Source organism: Dipteris shenzhenensis, chromosome 24 (assembly GCF_047967505.1).
Source record: "Dipteris shenzhenensis isolate YYH24624 ecotype China chromosome 24, Dip_SZ_1.0, whole genome shotgun sequence".
NCBI classification, from domain to species: Eukaryota; Viridiplantae; Streptophyta; class Polypodiopsida; order Gleicheniales; family Dipteridaceae; genus Dipteris; species Dipteris shenzhenensis.
Window position 1 is genome coordinate 15,073,144 of NC_141619.1, and position 25,225 is coordinate 15,098,368.

General features: G+C 45.2%; 1 protein-coding gene across 2 annotated transcripts in view; it reads right to left on the reverse strand.

The window, feature by feature from the left end:
• The window catches only part of LOC147886263 (uncharacterized), a 133,392-nt gene that overhangs the window by 48,951 nt on the left and 59,216 nt on the right, over positions 1 to 25,225 (reverse strand). For both annotated transcript variants that reach the window (XM_087395170.1, XM_087395171.1), the window contains exons 6-7: positions 16,115 to 16,184; positions 52 to 97 (exon numbers count right to left, since the gene is read on the reverse strand). In XM_087395170.1, coding sequence (XP_087251296.1) covers positions 52 to 97; positions 16,115 to 16,184 — 116 coding nt within the window. The remainder of the gene's footprint in view (positions 1 to 51; positions 98 to 16,114; positions 16,185 to 25,225) is intronic.

Sequence of the window (25,225 nt, forward strand, 5' to 3'; positions counted from 1 at the left end):
ACATAAGTGTGTATTAGCTTTGTCCAATCACTATGGAATAACTTTTCTTACCCAAAGTTAATGAATAAATCCCACCATCCAAGAGCACCAACATCTCCTGCAAAAGTGTCAAACCGCAAAAAACAATCACACACCATAGAACTTTTAGGGTTATAAGGTTAACACTGAGCATTCCCTTTACGCCATAAAACCATGGACAGAATTTGGCATGAAATTGGAGTTCCTTTGCACTTGAAAAAGTGTACTCAGCCACATCGACATGAGGGATTTCTAAATTGCCAAGGAAGCAATTATCTCAAATATAAATCAAATATGAAGTACAAAGCCAGATGTAGTTGAAAACAAATGTTTATTTTCCAGAAGGCTCATAGCATATCATTGTTTATCTCCTAAAATGAAAAGCAAGAGAAGCTTGCAACATTGCTCAACAATATATATCTGAGTGTGTTATACAGGCAACGTTTTTAATATATTTTGTATGTGATTTGAAAAATTATTGTAGATTCTTATCATAAGTCAACTCACTCGTACCACTAGTGACATGTTAGGTCTTAAATCCAAGCTTTTTTGTGCCTTTAAAAACTGAGCACTTCTGGACAGTCCAATGGCTGTCCATGCTTCGTCAAACTTTTAAGAAATCTTCCAGCCTCCTCTTAGAAAAAGAGCCTTGCTTGCTGCAAGTTTTTCCAAAACTACTTATCACTTGGCTGATTCTTTAACTTCCTCATGAGCAAGCAGCCAATCTTCCCAATCAGACTTTCTCACGGAGACGTATGCTCCAGCATATCCTCCAAAGTCTGATTCACCCTCTCAATATGTCCCTTGAATTCCGGATGATTAGCTGAACTGATATTAAGCTGAGTACCCGATTTCCGGAACACAACTCTCTAGAAATGCCCAGTAAACTTGGGATCTATGTCACTAACTATTTCAGCCGACAAGCCATCTAGGCTAAATAACTTGTCAACAAACACATGCGCGAGCTACGTGGCTGTAATGGACTCCTTAGTGGGTATGAATCTCGCCAATTTGGTTAACCGATCCATGATAACTCAAATCGCATCAGTCCCATGAGAGGTGAGTGGTAATCGAACCACAAAATCCATAGAAATACTACCATTTTTTCTTTGGTATTTCCAGTTGAAATCAAATTCCTGCATCAATTCCAGGTTTGATGCTTACAAAAACCCCTCACAGAAGAATTGTCCACGTAGACTACAAAAGTAGAGCTATACAAGTAGTGTCTCCACTTTTTCAGCGCATGAATTACAACATATAGCTCTTTCTCATGCATCGGTCACCTATACTGTGGCTCAAATAGCTTTTTACTACTGGTCTACCACCTTGGAACAATGCTGCTCCAATGGTGTAGTCACTAACATCCGTGTCAACCACAAAAGGTTTACTCAAGTCGACCATCTGCAGGATAGGAGCTGTGGTACCTGCATGTTTCAACTCCTTGAAACACGCATTTAGCTCCTTTGTCCACATCATGGGTTTATACTTGTTGTATTTACCCTTCTCCACCCCTTGAGTAATTTTGACAGGGCAATGCTATCTTAGCATAGTTCCAGATGCGAGTCTGGGAAAAATTCACTAATCCCAAAAAGGATTTGACTTCGGTAATTCTTTTCAGAATAGGCCACTCACATACCTTCCTGACTTTCTCATAGTCAATACAGACACCTTTCAAAATGACGTGTCCAAGGTTCGTGAGTTCCTGCTTCAGAAATTCACACCTAAAAAGCTTAGCATAGAGCTTCTCTTGCTTGAGTATGGCTAGCACAATCCTCAAGTGCAGGTCATGCTCCAAGAGAGCCTTACTGTGGACTAGAATGTCATCCAAAAACACCACCACAAACACTCCCACATATTGACTAAATAGATCATTCATCATCTGCTGGAATGTTGCTGGTGCATTTGTGAGTCCAAAGGGTAGAACCAAGAAGTCCTTCGGTAGATTATTAACAAAGAACAACCTCTGGACTTGCTAACTAAAATCTGGAAAATTTGCAACCGAGTTCCTGGAGTCTTGGATGTACTGCTCCAGAGTCTTCGAACCTTTCCATAGGTTCTAGAGCTTCCTAAAGTTGTCATACTCATCCGGCTCTTGTAGGAATTCCTACGTGAATGCTTCACTGAGCTCTTGCCAAGATTTAGGAGCTGTAGGCTTTGCTTTTAATTCACGCCACCATCTGAATGCCTTGCCTTGTAGATACATCTCTATGAGAGTAGGTCTAATGTCATCTGGGTAATCCACGATGGCAAAGTGTGCCTCCCATTTGTTTAGCCAAGACTCGCATATTCGGGAGTCCTTTTCCCCTGAATACACCTCAGGAGCAAAAGTGGGCATCCAAAAATGTCTCTTATGAGCCTCTTGGCTCTGCTGTAACAAAATTTGCTGCTGATGAAGGTGCTGAACCTGTTGGAATAGCCCTTTGCAGCGCAGCAGCATCTATCTAGACCATCTTGTTAGAAATCGACCAACAGAGGGTACGCACAGCGGAAGACTGATAGAATAGCCTAGGAGCTCACACAGTGTGTGGGGTGAGTGGAATCACAAACTTCTTAAACTTACGTGCTTCAAATAGATGTGCGGACTCATCAGTAGACAATGATCCAGCCAGATATAGAAGCTACCAAAAGAATATATTTCCATCCAAAACTATGGACACAATACAAAGAGAAATAGATCCAAAGTCCCACCAGAGCATGGTCCTTTGATCCCTACTATCTGCTGGATATCTCTAGAACTTTGAGCCCGCGTGCTCCACCTCAATGTATGTAGACTCTCTGTCCAGATCTCAGCACGTTGCTGCCCTGGCAGACAGCCTAGGTCTCAGCCTCACTCTAGAGCTATGTCTGCAGCAACACTTGCACTCCTTCACCTCCTGGATGTAGGCCCAAGGATGGTGCTTTGCTGCTCCTTTATGTCCTGATGGATGCAGTTAAGAGGCCCGAGTGCCTCTTTTTATAGGGGCTGAGCCCCCCAAAACCAACCCGACCCCTCAGCCGACTTTTACTGGGCCCTACCGGGCTGACTTTCTGCAGCCTCCTCCTGCCCTATATAAGGGCTAAGGCTAGGCCCTTTGGGCCACTGCCTGGCCCCAAAGGGCAGCCCATATTGGGTCCTTCCCTTGGGTCATCGAAGGCCAGTGTGGCTGGCCTGCCATGGCCACCACCCCTGCCCTTTTCCTTGTCCTGTAGCACTTCTTCCAGGCCCATCGCCTGCGCCAAAGATTGTGCGACCTGGCTGGCCTTCTCCAGCTGCTTCTTGCCACACGTCTCTCTCCGTACAGGGCCGTACAATGGCCCTGCCCTTTCCTTGTCCTGTAGCACCTCTTCCAGGCCCATAGCCTGCACCAAAGATTGTGCCACCTGGCTGGCCTTCTCCAGCCACTTCCTACCTCATGTCTCTCTCCATATAGGACCATGCGGTCTCCCTCCCCCACGCTCTCCTCATTTGGGGGCTTACAAAGGCTGGATTGCGAGCCTCTTGTGAAAGGGAAGCCTCCATGATGATAGCCACGAGTGGGAAAGAGAGCCGAGGGAAATCGGATAGAGAGAGCAAGAGGGAGCAGGACGGCATCTTTTTAGGGCTGGGCGAAATTTACAGCCTAGACGACAAGAAGCGCAATGCTAAATGCAAGATCTCTCACTAGGCAGCATCTTGGGAAGGAGATAAAGATGGCTGGTTGCTGATGTGTGGCCTCAAGTAGGCCCTAGGGTCTCCTTTTATAGGCTCTGGGAGGTTGGATTTAGCCCACATTTCAGTGCAAGTATCACTCACTTTTGAGCCTCATTGACAAATCCACTTCCTACACACACATCCTCCTCGACATCGACGCATCCGACCCAGCACATAAAAAGAACCAAAGAAAAGAAATTATTTATTGTTCTTTCATCGATTGACGGTTGGTATAGATCTAGATTAGAGTAGACTAGATCGCCATAGAGGGGACACTTTGAATCTCCCCAAGTTGCCAATCTAAGCCATGCCCAAAATTCCCGACTAGTACCTAGTCGGAGTTAGTCCATACACTCACATACGGTTTCACATCATCACATTACCTGAAACCTGATGTTCATCAATTCAGTGAGCAAACTTCAAAGTGTTCAAAGGCATTGCCGATTGTTCAGTGGGCAGATAGCACATGATTTGATTTCACACACACATGCCATCACTGTAAATCCTATTAGGCTATTTCACGGCATTCTACACATCATTTCAGCCTTGTAAAGCCTCTTCGCTATTCCCGGCATCATTTGCCACAAGCCTTGTAATTCAGATTGGATTATATATATTGCAGTTCTACCTTCATCGATAGTTCATATTTCACTTGCCATAGTCAGTGTTTTGCAGTTGATTTAGACAGTGATTTTCACAACACTTTGAGTACATTTCTTGAGACAAATCAAAAATATTTCAGCTAGTAGGAAAGGGTGTCAAGGAAGGACACTTGTACAGAATGCTAGCTACAGTACCAAATTTGCATGCAATGTCAGCTCAACCGCAACAGATGCCACTATCTGCAAAATGGCACAAGAGATATGATCATGTCAATTTGAAGAGCTTGTTAGATCTCACGAATCATAATATGGCAATTGGGATTCCTAAGCTACAGTTTCTTGGAAAAGTTTGCGAAGCATGCTGTTTCGGTAAACAAAAGAGAACCAATTTTGGCAGAAGCACCTCTCGAGAAAGAGGTATTCTTGATTTGATACATACTGGTGTATGCTGTTATGCCCAGAGCCGCAGCATCAATGGTTCACTTTACTACTTGACTTTCATCGACGACTACAGTAGATATTGTTGGGTCTATTTTCTTAAAGAGAAATTTGAAGTGTTTTCTAGATTTCAAGAATTCAAAGCCATGGTAGAAAACTAGACAGGCAGAAAGATCAAAGTCATGAAATCGGATAGAGGAGTTGAATACATGTCTTCAGCACTCATGAACTTTTGCAGAAGTCACGGCATTCGAAGACAATTCACTTGTGCAGATACTCCTCATCAGAATGCAAGAGCTGAAAGGAAGAATAGTACTTTAGCAGACAGTGCTAGCTTAGTGAGAAGCATCTTTCGAATCAGTATTGGGCAGAAGCAATAGCCACTGTAAACTACTTGCTTAATCGGCACCTTCTAAGAAGGTCTCTAAGAAGACCCAGACATGGAAGTATAGGGTTGGTCTTAATCCAAAGATACAGGCTGTGGTAAATACCCAACATCATAAAGGCATACAGGATATTATGCATGCATCTTTTGTGGCAAGTTTGATGTACATGCTGGATCCCACTGCAGTGCCTTCTCTACATGCAGGGACAACAAAGAAAAAGACACCTGTTTTGAGAAGAGGGAGTATCCCAAGACCGAGAAAAGGGAGTTTCAACCTCAGAAGCTGAGGCGGCACTCATATGCCAAAAGCTTATAAAGGCAAACCTCAGTTTTCCCCTGAGCGGATAGCTATATTTTGCAGAGAGGGGAAATGTTTTAGGGGTGGAAGAGAGGGGCATGTGGCTGCCAATTGCCTTGAGAAGCCTTCGGGCTCAAAGGAGCAAAGTAAATCCCTAGTACCGCCCAAGCCGGTGGCGAGTGGAATTCTGATGTTTTGGAAAGAGTATCAAATCCACGAGAAAGAGAGCTGTTGCTTTCATAGGGCAAGATAAGAGATCAGCAAGCACTTATTCTATTTGATCCAAAGGCTAGGAATAAAGACCAAAGAGTTGGGCAGGGCCCTAGATGCCGCCGATCAGATGTTCCATGGGGACCCTGTGCCTGTTACTCCCTTGATTGGGAAGCTTTAAGTTCATATACAGAGTTATGTAGATCAGGAGGACTTCTTCATTTCCCCTCTTAACCATCATGATGTCATTTTGAGAATGCCTTGGTTTCATCGTAAGGCAGTGAAGTTGTGTCTTCCTGAAAGATTGCTTGAGTTTATACATAAGGGTAAAGTGCAACGTATCGTTGCCAGAAATAGAGGGGAGACCATCCCCATTATATCTGATGTTTCTGTTGGCAAGGCAATAAAGTCTGCAATTTCAGTGTACATGGTTTTCATTAAAGAAAGAGATTTAGAATTGCATGCTGATTTGAATGATGCTGATAGAGAAAAATTTCAGTTTCTTAAAAATTTAAAGCATCACGAGAGCTTAGTCTGTGTCAAGAAGTACCTCAGACTTTGGTGGTCAGTCTTTCCAGTAAAATCAGCACCCAAGAGATAGTGTTTCCATGTATTAATGGCATGAATCACAGCTAACAATTCTTTCTCCTAGATTCCCAGATATCCCTCAACATCCCGCAGTCTCTGGCTTTCATAAGCCACTACATGGCCATTCTGAAGAAGTGCAGCCCCACCACATTCTCCGCAAGCATTGCAATCCACATCAAAAGACTTGTATAAATTGGGGACTACCAGAATTGGTTCTGTAGTCAAGTTTCTTTTGAGTGTATTGAATGCTGTCCTTTGTGGCTCATGCCATCTGAGGCTGCATTCTTTTTAGTCAAGTCATGAAGTGAGGCAGCTATATCAGCAAAGTGCCAAATAAACCTTATGTAGTACGAGCAAAGACCCAGAAAGCTGCGTCCTTCATGAACACTTTTCAATTCAGGCCATTCTTGAATATTTTGAATCTTAGCAGAATCCATCTGAATTCCATTCTTTCTTGGGAATGATATATCCCAGAGAGTGGATCTCTTCCAGGAAGAATTCACTCTTCTTGTTGTTGGCATAGAGCTGATGATTACGCAGCTCCTGAAAAACAGTAGCAAGTCGTTCCATGTTTCTTCGGACGTAGAAAAGACTATGATGTCATCGACTAAGGTACCAATGAACAGCTTGTAAAGATGAAAGATACGATCCATCATTCAATTAAAGGCAGCAGAGGCATTTGTCAACCCAAATGGCATTGCTAAGTATTCATACAGACCAAAAGTAGGCGGGATGTTGTCTTGTGCACATCCTGTGTCGTATGCGGACTTGGCGAGCTCAAATGCGGGAGTACATCATGTAATGCATGAGGGAAAAAACAGCTCAAAATGAGCTAATAAAAAACCAAGGCGGAGGCTGAAAATGCCATCTCAACCCTAAGGGAGACTCAGAGAAGAAAGGAGATCCTCTCCAAACTCTGAAAAAAGTAACTCTCCTGGCAGTGATAACCACATTTTAGATCTATCCTCTTGGAAACTGGAGCTCCATTGAGCTGAATAGCACATCATCTATGCACGGAATTGGGAATCTATTCTTGATGGTCATTTTGTTTAGTGTGCCATAATCAACGCACATACGAAATGAACCATCTTTCTTCTTTCAATCGTGATCTACTCCAGAATTCTCCCACACGTCCCACGACAAGCTGTGTTTCCCACGACCTGAGCTGCTGGAAGCTTATTCAACTGCCACGACCTACTCCTAATTATCCTACGCTGCTCTAGACTTGCCCACAACGTACTGTGCCACTTAACTGCCAAAGCACCACCATTCAGTTTTTTGTGCCAGCCACTTGCTCCATGGAGCTGGCAGCAAATCTACCGGCGGTCACAACAGCAAAAGGCAAGCCTTTGATGACTTGTGGCATTTTTTGTCACCAACTCTTGTTTCAAATCAGGCATGACACCTGGGCGCTGCATTTTGACAAAAAAAGTTATATCCGAATCTGTCCATACACTTGTACGGCAATCCGTACAACTCTACGAATCTGTAGAGTCACATGTGCCCATCCTTTTTCTGGCTGTAAATCGTCTCTGCAGCTGTTTTTTTGCAGTTTGCCTTCAGTCTTTTTGAGGTTTCTGCTCAAATTTGCAGCACATTGCAGTCATTTGAATCTCTTTGCAGCAGCTATTTCAGCCAGCTTCGAAGCATTTGGATTGGTTTCGGGTGCCTTGGCTCAGATTTGCAACACATTCTTGTTTGATTCGAACACTGCAGTCACATTTAGGGATTTTATCTACATTAGCCCTCTTTTGGCACATTTACCCTCTCCAAAACTTGGGGCTTTTGCCAAAATTGCAGCCTTTTTCTCTCAGATTGCCTGGTAAAGCCTTGTCCTTGAATTTCTCACATTCATCTTGCAAGAAATAGGGGCTTTTGTTCCCATTGCCTTGCATTGGCCCTTGTGCATTGGGACTTGACTTTTAGGTACATTGGAGCAAATTTTTGCAAACATTTGGGACAGTCCTTTTGTAGACTTTAGGATACACACTTTGAGGGCAAATTTTGGGGATAGATTTTGCCATTTGGCTCAGTGTTTGAGCAGCCCATTTGGCAATCACATTTATAAGTACTTTGTTGTCATTTTTGGCTTGACATTTGCAAAATTGAAATCATCTTTTTGAGCAGCAAGCTCAAGAATAAGCTCTATGCCATGATCTTCAGGTCTCTCAGGGTAAATCCCCTAGCAAAGCGTCAGAAAAAACAATCTTTAAAGTTTAGAAGAAACTGAAATTTTCTTTATCTGCCTCATTCATTTCAGCATGCATTTCAACATCTTTTTCTTTTATAAAATTATAGCCGCTGAAACTGTAGACTTTATTGCTTTTCCAACTGAAACATTAGATACAACGGGGATGGTCTCCCCTCTATTCCTGGCAACCACACGCTGCATTTTACCCCCATGTTTAAACTCAAGCACTCGGTTAGCTTCACTGCCTTGCGATGGAACCAAGGCATACCCAAAACCACATCATGATGTTTTAATGGGGAGATGAAGAAATCCTCCTGATCAACGTAGTTCTGTACATGACGATAGAGCTTCCCTATCAAGGGAGTAACTGGCTCAGGGTCCCCACAAAACATCCGGTCAGCATCCAAGGCCCTGCCGAACTCCTCCGTCTTTATCCCAAACATCAGGAATAAATCCTCTCGGATAAAGTTATCTATAGCCCCGAGATCAAACAATATGAGCGCCTGTTGGTCTCTTGTCTTGCCCCAAGAAAGCAGCGACTCTCTTTCCTCTGGATTTGTCACTTGGCCCAAAACATCCGGAATTCCTCTTGCCATTGGTTTTTGCTGTCCTGGTGGCTTTCTCTGCTCCTTAGAACCCAAAGGTTTCTCAGGGCACTGGGTAGCTTCTCAATACTTTACTGCAGAAAATCTTTTACATTAGGGGGTCACATGCTATGAGTGAGAGCCCCCCCCCCCCGCCCCCCCCCCTAAGGCCTCAGGCAAGTTTCAATTGTGGGAGCGTCTAGGTCCTTTGGAATTTGTCAAACAAGTGTCAGGCATGTCGTTCTTCACTTATAACGTCTTAGCACGTCAACTCTCTCGCTAAAAAAGTTACCTCAAGATGTATTCTTGCACGACAGTGACCTCTAGGCTTCCTTTTTTGCGCATGGAGGCTGATGAACTTATGTGCAGGCATAAATTTATTCTTAGCATATGTTAATCTTTTAAGCCTTGTTTAAGAGGCTTTTATTTTTGGTTTTGAAAGTCACATTACATGTTGAGGGGGGAGAGGAGAAGGTACACATCTCTCTCTCTCTTTTTTCGGAAGAAAATTTTATTTAAAAAAAGGAAATTTTTTATATTTGATCAAAGGGCACCTTTCAATAAACTGAAGGCTAGATTATAAGATTATAAGTAGAACCCTTGATCTTCTATTCCACACATGTGAGCCATATCACTAAGCTATAAATCACTAACCATGCACAGCTTAGAGAATTTAGAAAAAAATTCCGTGCCAAAAGCTGCATCAAACTGCCTAATGAACTACATGGCTTTTTCTGTTTCGTGATACTGGCCGTCAAATGTAGCCAACCTAGCAGACTTCCCACTTTCTTTGAGCTCCTTGGACTTTGCTTTCTTGCCTGACTTCTTCTTCTTCTTATGCTTTGGCTTCAATGATCCAGAAGAAGAAGACAGAGATGAGGATGAAGAGGTAGAGCTGGAAGAAGAAGTAGAAGTTGAAGAGCCATGATGATGCTTAGCCTTCTTCTTCTTGGAACCTACTTTCCTCTTTTTGATGTCCTCATTTCAAGGTTTCTTGCTCTTCCTAGAAATATCGTCTATAGGAAAAACATGGATTGTGTCCAGGGATCTCTTTTTGGCTGTCACCTTCTGGGTTGCCCCAAAAGAAACTCTCTATTGATCTTCCTCTGCATGAGGATTTACGATCCTGTGAAACAATGGATCCCTTCTGGCTTTATGAGTTGTGCCAGTAAATGTCTGTAGGTTGCCTCAGTCTTTGACTGCACACTCTGCTCTTGCATGACCTAGTCATTCCTGGCACTCTCCTCATGGGAGGGCATGGCATCCTGCTGTGAAGCCATTCTCTGTCAACTTTCCCAGGGGTTTGCAAACTCTTACACAGATTATGTGCAACCTATGCGCTCGGCTTGCCTTTCCAAAATGAAAATACCTCAACAAGAGGTGTAATGCACTCACAACTTAGCCCAAACTCGTGCCAAAAACTTGATGTCAAGGTCAAGGCATAACCTCAAAACTGTGTGCCTCTTTCCTGGTTACTGCAGTTTTTGCAGTACAGTTTATATGTTAGTATTTGTCAGAAAACAACATAAAATGAGAATTTGCAGAAGATTACAACTGCATGTCTTTGTGCAAAAACTGACAAGAAAAACCCTCTTTTTTGAGGGAGGGGTTTGGCTAACTGGATGGAAAACTGTCTGGTTAAACTAACCAGACTAACTGGGTCTAGTCTAGTTAGGTAAACAGACTAGTTAGTCTGTGACTAGAGCTCTAGCCAGATGAATTAACTGCAGTTAGCTAGACCAAGGTAATACTAACCACAGGTCTGCCACATCAGCACTTGCATAGACTGCTCTGCCACCTCATCACATGTATGTGTCAGATGTGTGCCACATCAGCACCACGTGTCAGGCTGCACTACCATGACACGTCAGCACCTGCAAAGCTGCCACATCAGATGGCTGCATCTGAAACCTAAATCCTGCGCAGCAACAGTGCACGCAGAGGAAAAGAAAATGACGACGGAATTTCATCACAGCCGGTCGGCCTTTCTGTATATTCCATTGCTTATACAAACAGGCGTATGTACCTTCAATTTAAAGGTCCGCCTTTTATGAGTGCCTCAGGCGTGAAAGATGTGCCAATCGATCATCCACTCCCGGCCAGGAAGACTCAATCGCATCTCACAGTAGGTCTGTGTGGCGCCGCACGTACACAACGTGCAAATAATTATAGCGTGACCCAAATGATACTTCCGTCAGTCGCTAGAGAGCATTAGCTACACACAATCATGGGTCCCTCTTCCATTGCCGCCCAACAAGCGTGGAATTCCCCTCCCGAAAGCCAGTGCTACCAAGGAGTCTGCGCCTACGTGAAACATTCACCCGTGCATCTCCGTCTAGCTATTTGCCCCCACGTCGTGTTCACTAGATTGCTCTCAGCGTGCAGTCAAAGTAAAACGTGGACCTTAGAAACTCGGATTGTCACTTCCTCAAAAGGAAACAGAAAGCGTAGCTCTCCCGTCGTACCTTCCCGTACAGCCTCTCCGGTACCGTCCCTTCCGTACAGCCTCCCTGTATCTTCCGTACCTCTCCCGTACACCCTCTCTCCTGTACAACCTCCGTACCTTTTGTACCGTACCACCCGTACAGCCTCTCCCATACCTTCCGTACAGCCGTACCTCCCATACAACCGTACAGCCGTACCTTTACCCGTCAACACCTCTCCATCCCTCAATATCTCCCGTCCGCACCTAGTCTAATCCTAGTCTAGTTCTAGTCCTCCCTAACCCCGAGTTGGGCTAAACCCCGTTTAGGTTAAGCCAGGGGGTTCATCATACAGCCAACTATGGATTGGCCTACCCTCTCCTCCAAGACTCCCTCAACCCCCTCAACTCCTTCAAACATCCATTAGGACTCGGTACTCTACAGTTGCAGCCATGACACCCTCTCCATACGCACCGAATTACCAACAAGAAGGCTCAAAACGGCCCATCCTTGGGCCACAGGATCAGAATTTTTATCGGCAACAGGCAGTGAGAGAGCTACGATTGGAGTTGGCAGAAGTAAAGGCCCGACTTCACATCTTGGAAGGGCCTGATAAGCAGGCAGTAATTGATGAGGCTGTAAAATCTTGTAAGGATTCCCCCCCTACCCCGCAGCTAGTCTCTACACTCAAAGATCTTGTTTACACTAAAGTACAAACTGCTGGGAAGGAAGTGTTTGTGGAAGTGGACAACAAAGCAAGTAAGTCTGATATCTAAGCAGAGATTAAAGAACACGAAGCTAGATGTGATAATGCGCTGAAGATTAGAATAGGGGGGCTCCCAAAAGATTGGTACAAAGAGGAGGATACATATAGTGAAATATTGACAAAGATCAAATCAAGTTTGCCCAACATCGAATGGGTGAATGATGATGACCAGGATGATGACGACTCCAAGCCAGCTTCTATTTTGCACTGTAGAGGTCATGCAATCCTTACACTGAAGTCAAAAGATATGCGGATCAAATCAAGTTTGCCCAACATCGAATGGGTGAATGATGATGACCAGGATGATGACAACTCCAGGCCAGCTTCTATTTTGCACCATAGAGGTCATGCAATCCTTACACCGAAGTCAAAAGATACGCGGATCAAGCTTCTTCGACAATCTTACAAGCTGAAGGGCACCAAAGTATGGATAGTAGAGGCGCTTACACAAACTCAACTCAAGATTAAGGCAACTGAATTAGCTAAAGTCAGGGCTGCCAGAAAGGATGGAAAATGGGCAGTTTACCGTGAAGGGGTAGCACTAATCAGAGAGTTTAAATCAAAACCAAAAGACTTTCAGTCTTAAACTGATGTATGGCTGTTTACTCTTCCAAAATATAATGTAGGTACTCTAAATAATTGGGGTTGCTTTTTGCACTCCTTGGAAGCTGCCATGTGCCCTCCCTAAAGCAGATGTACTAGAGGGTTTCTTGCTGTCCCATAGACCTTTTGGTCTCCAGTGGACGTTAATAGACTTTCTTTCCTTCTTTCTTTCTAATACCAATTGAAACCCGCTCCACGAGGTCCAACTGACACCTTCCACTCAATTCTTTTATTGAGACCAAGAAGAGAGGAATTACTGCTGCAATCTCTCTCTCTCTCTCTCTCTCTCTCTCTCTCTCTCTCACTCATACACAGCACTAGGGCCCAGGACAACTTGTCGGGTTGGAAACCCCCCCCCCCCCCGGCGGGGGATTTTATTGATCAAAGAAAATGTTTTTACAAGCTTCAACTCAAGGCTGAAAAACAAAACGTACGTACATCCTTTTTACGAAGAGCACACAAGCTCATACTTTCTTGGTAGCATGCCACTTGTCCAAACCTAGACTAGCCTTAATTACATGCCTCGAAAGGGTGAATTCTGGGGTCTTCGTAGCACTGGGTCATGCGAACCACTCCTGGTCGCCTACTAGGCTCCATATCACTTATGCCTTCAATCCCTCTTGGTACCTACAATGATTGACTAAAGCGTACAACCATGGAACCCATTGATGGTCAATGCTTTGCATGCAAATAATGATCTGTGGACTATTCCTAAACATTGTGGACGTCCCCACCAAGCAAAAACACGTGCACATAACATAGAACAATTTCTCTAGTCAACCGAGGTCAACCCTCTTGATCATAATTAAGGGGCTTGATCAACAGTCGAAGCACCTTAATTATGGCCAAGTCTCTCCAACCAAGATTGGAACATCTTGGTTAACTAAACAACCCTCTTGATCATAATTAAGGGGCTTGATCGACAGTCGAAGCACCATAATTATGGCCAAGTCTCTCCAACCAAGGTTGGCACATCTTGGTTAACTGAAGTTAACCAAGTTGATCGAAGTCAACACTCTCTGACCGAAGTCAGCACTGTGGTTCTTTGGTTGACCGTAGTTAACCATCTTGGCCTAAGCCAAGTCTTCCTAATCTGGGTTAGGCTTACTTAACCGGAGTTAAGTATCTTTGACCGAAGTCAATACTTTGACCAATAAAAGATAACATAATTAAATAAAGGGAGAACTCTTTAATTATGATCAAAGGAATGGTCAGCTGGAACTTTGACTTTGGAGTATTTACAACTTGGTGACAGGGTCTAGGATGATACGGAGTAAGCTCTCAATCCCTCATCAGATAGTACAAGCAAAGTTCGCTATGACACCTCTCCAAATTGATGCCATTTTCAAACATTGACATTTCTCCACAAAGTTTGGGGCCTACCCCACAGGAGAATACTGAGGCTGGCACTAGAGTCATCTAAACGGCTAGCAGAGAGCGGGGTTGATACAGTATGGTATGCACACATACACATGGTTTACCAGCCACGGTATTCAGATGGACCGATTTCCCTTCTTTCACTACAGCATGGATGCATCGCCCAAGTTGATCCCACGAGATGAGATTAACCATATCATACAGCTAGATCTCGTCCAACTCCATACGTCTCGAACTTTTGTTTGGGGGGGGGGGGGGCCGCAATAGTTTCCCACCAAGATCCAATTCTATCACAACCACTTCTTGAGAGTATCAGAAGATGGACTCATCATCGGACCCCAATACCTTGAGGACAGAGGAGTCTTACATGCACTGAGGATTGACATTGGACAGATGCGTGTCTAGTCCTATCAACTAAGCATTGAGGCAAGGAGAGCTGTAGAGAGCATTGGATCTACAGGTTATGCACGTTGAGAGAGGTCGAGACAAAGGAGCATTTTTTATGTATCTACCTAGCCTACTTTAAGATCCGGGACTATTACCACTACCTCTTTAGGAGGGCCACAGATTTGGTCCACTTAACGATTGATCCACTTTCATGACTAGGTCTGCATTGGGCCCTATCTGATTGAGATGTGACGACATAGAGAGACACTATTGCGACACATCTGAGAGCAACAAGACGTGACCGCACCACAGGTTATTGAGGCAAACTGAGCACAAAGATGTGTCACAGATATTTTATGCATCTGAGTCAGCTCCAGGGACCAAGACACAATGGGGTGGAGGAGGAAGAGCTAGCTGATATGAGGGCAGTATGGATTAGCAAAGAGAGCCGACACAACCATGTCGACGAGCCCGAGACACAGAGACCACACACAATATAGAGAGTGACCACAGCACAAGTGATCAAGGTCCAACCTATCTCAGCTCTCCTCAAAGGCGACCGCCAGAGATGATGCATCACTCTTAACATAGCCCATCGGATCCAAAGATCAAGGAGACCACGCCCTCCGCAAGAGTGCGAGACAACTCGACAAATGCAAATCTAGGATATTCTCTCAGCACACCGGAGAGCCACCCCGGTGCTAGGTTTCAGCTTTTGAGTCTCAGCTTTCAATGAGCTCTTTAGCTTAGTATAGCACTCAGCAAGGGCCCTTTGCTTCAGCCCTACGAGGCTTGTATGAGTTAATTTTGCTTGGTGTACATTGTCCTAAAGGCCCACGAGGTCTCCCGAGGACGTGAATATTTCTTTCTTCTTTCTCCCCCCCTTCACTCACACACACACACACACTTTTTTTTGTGGAATCTTTCAGTCATTATATTACAAAGAAGCTATCCCAGAAAGGGAGAGCTATAATACATCAAGAGAAAATCTCACAGTAGGACAAATATACATCATGATCAATGACACGAGATTGCAAGCAATCAAAAAGCGATTGCTGCAAAGAGTGTCGGAAGAAATAGAAAGTAGAAAAAGTAGGATCACCGAAGACCATATGATTGCAATCCTTCCACAGAGTCCAGAGTGCCCAGTATTGAACCCAAACAAAAAAGAAATCAAACTCCTGTCTGGGTGGATGTACACCAAAAAGCCAGAAGAACTTCCCAAAAGCAGCCTGAGGAAACCGAGCTACACACACACACACACACACACACACACACACACACACATATTACACTAGACTGCTACATAGAGATGTTGGCTTTAAACCTAGTTTATCTTCCATAGATATTGTTCATTCTTAGTTTGTCTTCCATAGATATCATTCATTCACCAAAATAAAATAGGAGAAATTATGTTTCTCTTCACATACATGCATGCATGCATGCCTCTCTGTGTATGGATGCACATGCATATAAGAGGCATGTTTTTTTGTCTTACATGCACACAAAAATGTGAGTGCGTGTGCATGCGCACCTAAGATTGTGCTTCAATGGGAGGAAATTGTTTTACATACCACTTAGCTTCAGTAGTGTGAATATTGTCGCAGCTATAAAGAACACCATCGATACCGCAACCCAAAAATGCTGTTAAAGACAACAAATTGAAAGTAAATATAGTAAAAAATGATATTAACTAGCGCAAAAAAAAAAATCTTTCACCGGATTGGAATAAAGATACGAAGTAGAGAGAAAAGCTAACACTCTTGCACACGTATTGCAATTTACTGCTCTGAATTATCACCATTCATAGCTCTGGGTGGCAAGGAGAGAACTCTTATATTCATCCAAAGCTACCCTAACCTTTTCAAAAAAAACGAGAGTTTGGCACAACCAATGCTTCAAGTGGATCATAGTCAATTCAAACATTGCATGAGTAATACACACAGACGAATATCTTGGCTCATGACTTACACATTCCAAACACACAAAAAATTATGAATGTATTGGCTCAACACGTTGGTATGCTGAAATATTCATTGAATTATACAATGAAGAGAGGCTCCATCCTCATCGCAAGATAGAACATGTGTTTCCTGAAAGAAAAAATAAGAACCAGTGTATCAAATAACATAGGATTAGAAGTAAAAAAGCTTATGTTATTACCTCATGGTAGTAATTATAGAGGTTGGACTTTTGCAGTCCAAACTTAAAAATTAGTACTTTTTTCCCCCTTTTGATGTGTATGTCTACACAAATGCTCCATATCCCCTTAGCTGGGACCACGGTGCAACGTTGTGATAGGATGCGGAAAGCTAGGTTTTGCAACAAGGGGCTCAAGAACCCAAGTTTCAGCCAACACCCTGTTGTCTCTTTCCTTTGCAATTTCATGGGAGAAAATCGCCCATGTCATTGTGGAATTGTATTAGGTCTTCTTCAATGCTATTGCACAAAAAAAGACTATATAAATTACAAAAGTCAGTGGTCATTGGTGTTTGCAATTTGCTATGGATCATCATTCATCTAAGTTCAAGCTTGATCATTGATGATTGCTATGGATTATCATGTCTAGAATTGTGAATTGCGATTTCTATTGATGAACATGGAGCGATAAAGTTATGTGAAGGAGGGGCTGACTTCACAGTTTGAGTGGATGGAAAAGTTTCAACGGTCATTTATATGCATATTTAATGATGACTCAAAGTACATTCTAGAATAAAAAAGGTTGAATCCGGCTGTACATCAGATGAAAAAAACCTCAACACTTTTTGAGGTCTTGATAAAGGCAAGGGAGTTATGGATCGGGTGTGGAAATCCATGGCAAGAGACCTACATCTGAGTATATGGCAAAGAGGACTTGCTTCTACAGATGCATGAAAGGTGTAGTGAGTGACATGCAACTAAGTCCCCATGATGTAAACACCGCCGTTGCAAGATATAGGGATCATACTTGCATTACCAAGAACGCCATCCCTTGAGATCCTCACAAATGCTCCCTTAGATTATATATGTAGGCCCATCTAGGGGTATGCTTAACCTAAGGGCCGTATCTTGGGATAGCCGTTTAAACGGTCCAGTACTTGGACCTAACCTCATCAGTGATACCAGCTCATGCTACGACCTTGTGGGCATAACATTTCTTCTGGCACAAACATCCGTACCAGGAAGTTTTCGGCTAGGAAATTTGGGAAGGGTCGCTGCATATTCTCCCAGGAGTTTGTCACTAATGATCCGTCCTTCTGTCTGATAAGAAGCTGAGGAACCACCCTGTTCTGAGAGGTCTCTCCGTATAATCCCTAACTGCTTTTGGTTCATGGAGGATGTATATGACACATGTTGTAATAGGATAAGCTCCTCTGCTGAAACTAAGCTATCAGCTGCGCCTAAATTCTAGCTACATGAAAAACTGGATGTACCTTCCACATCATGAGTTAGCTCTAGCTCATAAGCTGGTGTTATTAATTAATCAGATAATCTTAAAAGGTCTGCAAGAACAAGCTAACAATTTATTTGCTTCACCAGTTTATAAAGCTCTAGAACCTTTTGGGATTCTCAGATGGACAAACTAGCAGTTTGCAAATACACGAGGTGAGCACTTCGCCATGAATCAACTGCATTGCATGCAAGGCTAGAAGCATGCATACTCATGCAATACATGCAGGTGCATGCAATCCCACGTGCCAGCAGATTTGTCAAGCTAAATCATAATGGAAACATTTTGCCTGTCCAAAACAGGCCCAAATACCTCAGGATTACTGGCCAGCCCATAGAACTGCCGCATCTACATTCATATATGCTTCTTCCACACACACAAGCTGGGCGAACCATCCCACAACAGCAAAATCAATTCGCTGTTCAATTCGCTATTCTCGAAATGGAATTACATTCACAAAACGGCACCCAACAGGGCTCCAGCTGGAGACTATAGGAGGTATAACGAACAGCTCCAAGGCTATTCACCTCATGCACAAGCCAAAACAAGAGATACGAACATCCTCATTAACAGACCGGTTCCGATACCAACTGAAATGGGCACTCCAGGTAAAGGGGTAGCTAAGCCCAAGCGTGGGTGTTATCTAGGTTCTATTTTGAAGCCAATACATGCAAAACCGCGATGGGTTAGTAAGACCATATTAGGGGATCTAGCAAGCGCACCACCCTCCGCACCTCGTTTATGGCCACAACCCCATATCCCATACCACTGGTTTCCACCATATGCCACAACCCCATATCCCATACCACGGGTTTCCACAAATCCAAGGATCATATCCCGCCTCATTATCTCATATATTATTATATATAGACTCACCTAAGGGTGTCCCTAATCTAAGGACACTTGTATTCTAGGGATATTCTTAAAGCATAAATTGACCCCTTTTAAAGGGTCCACTGTTTATAAGGCCAGCTTATGCTATAATATAACATATTGAGTTTTAAGCCCTGAAATTTGACTATTTTATACTTTATGTCACGTGGAACACAAAGCAGCTCGATAGGTTGGTATATGTAGATGTCAACCTACATCTCCTTGAGAGTACAGATCTCCAAAAAAATCTTGTAGCATTGAGTGAAGGCCAGAGCAAGTGACTCCTGATAAGCTTAAGATTAAACCTCCTAAAGAACAATCATGCTACTCCCTCCTAAGACAGAATATGCTACAATTTTAACACTAGAGGATTCAAGGGCTCGAACTCGTGTATCACAATTAATTCCTACCGCAAAGGCTACACATACACCACAACCCTAGGATTACCACGAGCTCCACATATCAATTCGTAGTTATCGAGCAAGAGGGTCACAAGAAAGATTGCATGCACTCGCTCAAGCATCATTATCTTAATGACATCGAGGCAGCGATGAGTCTCACGAGAAAGAACTAGAGTAGCCCACAAAGCAGAAAGCTGTTGGAGTTGAGCATCTCCTGATGTACCATGGTTAAAGTAAGAGTGCAGGCCTTTGTTGTGGGTGTGCCCGCCCCTTGTGAGGATAGAGTAGGAGTGTTGTCACGACGGCATGAGCTTGTACTTGCGTGGGGCAGGACCCTAGAAAACTAAGGGGCAAGGCCACGGGGTGTGGATGTGCAAGTTTTCCCCCTAGGGAATTGTGCCTTGGGGGTAAATGAGAGGTTTAGGCCCAAGAGGGGTCAAAGAACCTTAGGATCCAAAATTTGCCATTGGTTGGGTCTTAAAAAGGTCCCACTAGAGGGGGCAAGGTGCAAATTCATTAATTAGGTCTTTAAAAAGGTCCCACTAGAGTGGGCAAGGGGCAAATGAAGGGGGGAATCCCACGTGGCATTTTCCCATCCTTAGATGCATTTAGCAAGGTTCACAGTTGAGGAAAGGGCTGGAATATTCACGATTTACGCATGGGAGCTGTAGGAGAAATTTTGGTCGCACGGACGGGCTGCTGGTGACGATTTTTGACGCACAAACTGCCTCGAGAACTGCACACAGCAGTTTAGGACATTGTGAGGCTGTTTGGGCGTCCGTACAGAAGGTGGATCGTCCATCTGCAGCTCCCTGCGCTGCTGGTACAAAGAGCAGCCAGCACAGGAATGGAGGGCTGGCTGCTTCACTGCTTCAGGGATTGGCTGCTCACAAGGCCTAGTACAAAGGGCCACGAATGGCTTTCCGAAGGGGCTGGTCTCGTTCTGTTGTATGAGCAGGCTAAGCTGATTTACAGACAGGGCAATGCATAATTGGGGGCTGAAGTGCTCAAGCTTGTGTAAGAGCTCGTTTGGATGCTCCTTAACTGACCAGGGTAAGCTGGTTGTCTCTTCTTTATCTCGCTCATCTTGTGAGCTGTGTTTGGAGAGGCCAGGTTGGCTAAGTGGACCACCGTGAATGCTAGCAGAGCAAGTTTATGCTCCTGAGCATTGTGGGCACATCAGTCATGCTTTCACACATTGTTTGGGTATACCTGTGAGTCAGTAGACACTTGTGGCTGTTTGGAAAGTGTGTGATCTTGCATTGGGCTGCCAGTAACAGCTCCCAAGTTTTATACATGTGTTTGCACTGAAATGGATGCCTATGGTCATTTGGGTGTGAGAGCAGGGCCCAGCAGGGCTAATGTTTACAACTCTGATGCCTAGTGAGAGTGGGAAGAGCACTGAATGCAAGTGGGATTGAATTCATTGTGTATCCTGTTTGCAGGCTTTGGCAGGTAACATGTTCCGTGTGGGAATATGTTTTTGGTTTCTCAAGGGGATATGTCACATGCGGGTAATGGTTGCTAGACAGATGGAACATCGTTTGTATACGGGAATCCATGTGTGAGATGGAAAGTATCCCTAGAACCCCGAGAAGGATGGTACAAGTGTGACTACCATAGTGTTTGCTGTGTTGTGATGCCAGTTCTCTTATGGGAAACAAGTTGAAGTATCAGGATATTTGCTGCCCATAGTGTAAGAAACTGTAGGTAGTGGCAGTCCTGGACAGTTGAGAAAGCTTATATATGCTTTCTTTCTTTGCATTGAGCAGATAGATGGCTAATTGGGCACTAGTGACCGCTATGGGGAACTATGTGGCCAAGTGTGGTTACTAGTAATAGTTCCAAGCGGTGTGCAAACTTCTTGGAGTAGGGATGGAGGCTTATTGCCAGGATTGGTGAGAGCGGTGATTAGTAGAGGTTATGCCCGGCATGTGGATGCCTAATGGAATATGGAATGCCCAAGATGCAAGAAAGATTGTATCCTTTATGTAGCCTGGAATTCTGGGCCTCTCACTTAATTAAAGAAATACCAAAAGGGGCGTCAAGGTTTGGGGCCAATCTATGTCTTGTCTTGGTGCAAGGGCACTCTAGCTCCCAATCTCCTATTTGTACTTCTGCTGTATTGTTGATATAGCAGTGTTGGCTAGTTATTTGTAAGTTCTACTGCAAAAAGTCCTATAAGTATGTTGGCAGGCCACCTTGGACTCGCCTTGGCTGTGGCTGCTCCCAGGAGGGGTATGGACCAGATCCCACACTGTTTAGGGCCCCATATGGCCTGTTTGCTGGCGCAATTGCAGCCCCTTTGCTGTGCCTTATATAAGCCTGGTTGAGGTGCCTATGTGGCCACCCTATGCTGTAGAAACCAACCTGTTTGGTTAGGTTCCTAGGACAGCACACCAGGACCAAGAAGCAGGGGAGGACCAACCTGTTGGTCGCCCCCCTAGTGGATGTCCAGTCGGCACCTAGAGGCAGGTGGGTCAGCTCATTTAGCGCAGGTTGGTCAGCCTGTTGTAGCAGGCGACTAAGAGGGGGTGAGACTGTATATAGGCCCCCCCTCCCAGTATTCTGTTGGGCGAGCCCGTGGAGATAAGGCAGTCGTACACATGTTTGGGAGCAGTCTTCAAAGGACCCATCTTCACGATGACCCATCTAGCCCAGGCACGGCTCACACGAGGGCGTAGTGCTTTGGCTAGACTAGAGCGACAGTGCTTCCAGGTGCACTTCCAGAATCCACCGACGAAGGGCTGGCTTTTTGACACACTGGTACGATGGACTGCCATGTATGCAGCACCGATTTGGGGATGCAATCTTTTGAGGACAGATTGGAGGGGCTTTGAGCGGCTACATGTGACGATGGGATCTAGTATGATCCTATGTAAGCCCTCAATCCCACATGAGATAGTACAGGGAGAGTTCGCCATGACCCCTCTCCAGGTTGATGCCATCTTTCAGACAATGACTTTTAGGTGATCATGCCACAGGCAGTGGGAGGCTTGGGTATCATTGATCTGGAGATGCAGAGCAGAGCCCTCCTGGGGAAGCTGGTTGTTCACGGCCTCACCCCAAGTGCAGAGCCTTGGAAGCTCCTCTTATAGCGAGGGCTTCTAAGGAACACCCCACACACTGGGGGACAGTGGCAGCCTTCACACAGATGGATCTTCTCAGAGGCCCCCCTTACGGGGAAGGGTTCCCCCTTGATGAGGAGCCTCCATAGGATCTAGCAGAGACTGGCAAGGGGTCTCATTCGTACTCCGCTCAGATGCAGAGAGGAGTTTGAGCGTCAGCCCCTTATGTGGCACCCAGAGATTAGAGATCAGGAGGGGCGTATGCTCGGACAGCGGACTCACATTGGTTGGGCACAGTGGGACGGTGGTCCGGCCGGGTCCTTTGGCCGATGGAGTAGATTACCCATGGAGGCAGAGGCGAGGCTTGACGCCCTAACGCATCTGCAAGGGGCAAGGCAACGGATGAGAGAGATTGACTTAGCCATTCTTGAGTCCTAGTTGGAGACAGCAGATGGTTAGGGCATTTTTCTCGTACTAGTGTCCCCTTGAGGATGTTGATGCACCGAGGCAACACACACCCCGGCTTCTTCCGTGTAGGACCTGGAGGCCTACTTCAGCCACTCACTGAGAGAGACCCTGAGATAAATGGGAGTCTTGATGGAATTCACTGGCAGATGATCAAAGTGGTGGGGCGTTTGGGGAAGGAGTGGCAGAGCAGGATGCCCCTAGATGGCACCTTTGGGTGTGGGAGGGTAGAGACCCTTGAGGGAGGTCCAGTGGGATCTGGGAGGCCTTCCAGGGGTGGCCTTGCCGAGCAGGTGGATGAGGTGCCCTTCTTTTCCTACACCACACGGATTGGCAAGAAGCTTCAGATGGGCTCGTCGAGGTGCACTCCCTCGAGGGAGAGGCATTGGGTGACCTAGAGAGTGCCCCGAGATGTTCGTTCCAGGTTTTGGACGCGGTTATGGTCCAATTTGCAGCCGAGGAAGATATCCTACTTCTGGCTGGCCGCCCACGGAGGCTTGCCCATCGGACCGTGGTTGGAGCAGATGCGAGTGGAGGGGCAGCGCCATTGTTGCTCCAATGGTCTCCTGGAGACTATCCCGCACTGCCTATGGAGCTGTCGTAGCGCAGCGAGGATTTCGATGGGAGCCCTCAGGATCATGACACGTATGCAGAGTCTTCAGAGAGACTACACCTGGGGGATGGTGGCTTGGTTGACAGGGGGAGGACACGCGTTTCAGATTGATGAGATCTCCCCAGCCTACTGGATACAGGGTCAGAGCATCCAGAGGATAGCACTCCATGAGGCAGCCCCTCCTGACAGCCTAGCTCCTCCTCCTCCTAGGGAGGACAGCATTTGGGAGGTGGTAGCCAGCATCACGGCGTGGAACATTTGGGTGGCTCATTGCAGTCTCGTGATGGGTGAGCACCCGGTTCCACCCTCGGCTAACCTAATCGCCATCTAGCAGGATATCATATACACACTACCATCCACCTGGAAGCGTGGGACTCCAAGCTCCAGGGCGACTATCGAGAGGCGTGCTCGTTTCTACAAGGCTTGGCCTGTATGAGTTTTCTACATCTTCACCCCGCGAGGGATTCGCTAGTTGTATAGTCCCCCCACTTGGCTGTTAGCCCCAGTACCAGAGATCCCCTAGGCAGTGAGCTAGGTTTCTCTAGAACAGGCCGGTTCTTTCTTTCATCCTTTTCCAGTTTTTTCCATACTCAACACCTTCGGGGCTGCTATCTTGTATGAAATCTTTCAAGCATTAATAGAAGGTTCTTTTCTTTGAAAAAAAAAAAAAGTAGCATAAGAACCATCACTTGAAGACCCATCATCTGAAGTAGAACCAAAGGCAGTAGGTGCAGCACCAGAAGCGGCATTACGTGTAGGCCTGGCCTCAGAACCTGAAACAATGAAACAATATGCCATAGATTCTTGGCAACCAAAACATGTCCCATCATGTATGACCACATGGGATAATTGGTGCCATCAAGCTTGTCATCAGCCCCAAGCATCCGAAACAAATCATCCTTGCTGCTAGTCATGGTGCTGAAATTCAAGACAAATTCACCAACTGGCAAAGCAAATGGGAGGAAGGCAACCTCTCAAAATCAAGTCACAAAATTCTGCTCAAGCTTCAAAGCTTATTCCAGCAAGAGACTCTGTTGTCCCAAGATGTACCTATTGCAAGAAAAATCCCCGAAAGGCAACACGAGGCCTTCCAAGGTAACACGAGGCCTTCCAAGGCAACACGGGGCCTTTCCAAAATGCAAATGAAGCAGAAATTGGAAAGACCCAATACAACAACGGCTTACCCAATAATGTAGCCCGAAAGGACAGCAGTGAAAAGGCTCTGAATGCGAGCAAAGAGATTCACCCTTGAAGGAGAGGTGAAAATGAGAGCAAATGGCAATAAGAAATGCCAATAGAGGGCTGGAAATTACAGCAAGAGAAATTGCTCCCACGATGAGGAGAGCACTTAGAAATGAGAGGAGAGAGATCCAATGGAGGGGTACTCGCAGCCCGAGGCTAAGGGAAGCCAAAAGAGGAAGAATGGGCTCAAGGAGTGGACTCCGGATCACTTCAGCAAGCTCCAAGTATCTTCAAATGCCAAGCATGAACTTCGAAATGAAGAAATGTGCTTAGAAAAAGCTCCAAATGGCTGCACGCACCACAAGACAACTAGAGATAGCTTCAATGTTGGGTGTTGGAAGCAATGGAAGCACAAAGGAGAAAAACAAGATGCTGTAATAGATTGCTGCGAAACTGAAGTGTGGAGGCTCAAGGGAGAGCCAACATAACAAAACCCTGGGGCTAACTGCCCTAGCTGGACTAAGTGTCCTAACTGACCTAGATGGTACATAAACTAACTGTACCAATAGTCCTAACTGACTATAACTAGGCCTACAAGGCTCATACCAAGGTATAAGTGGCATCTATGGATAGCCCATGAGATGGCCTACATT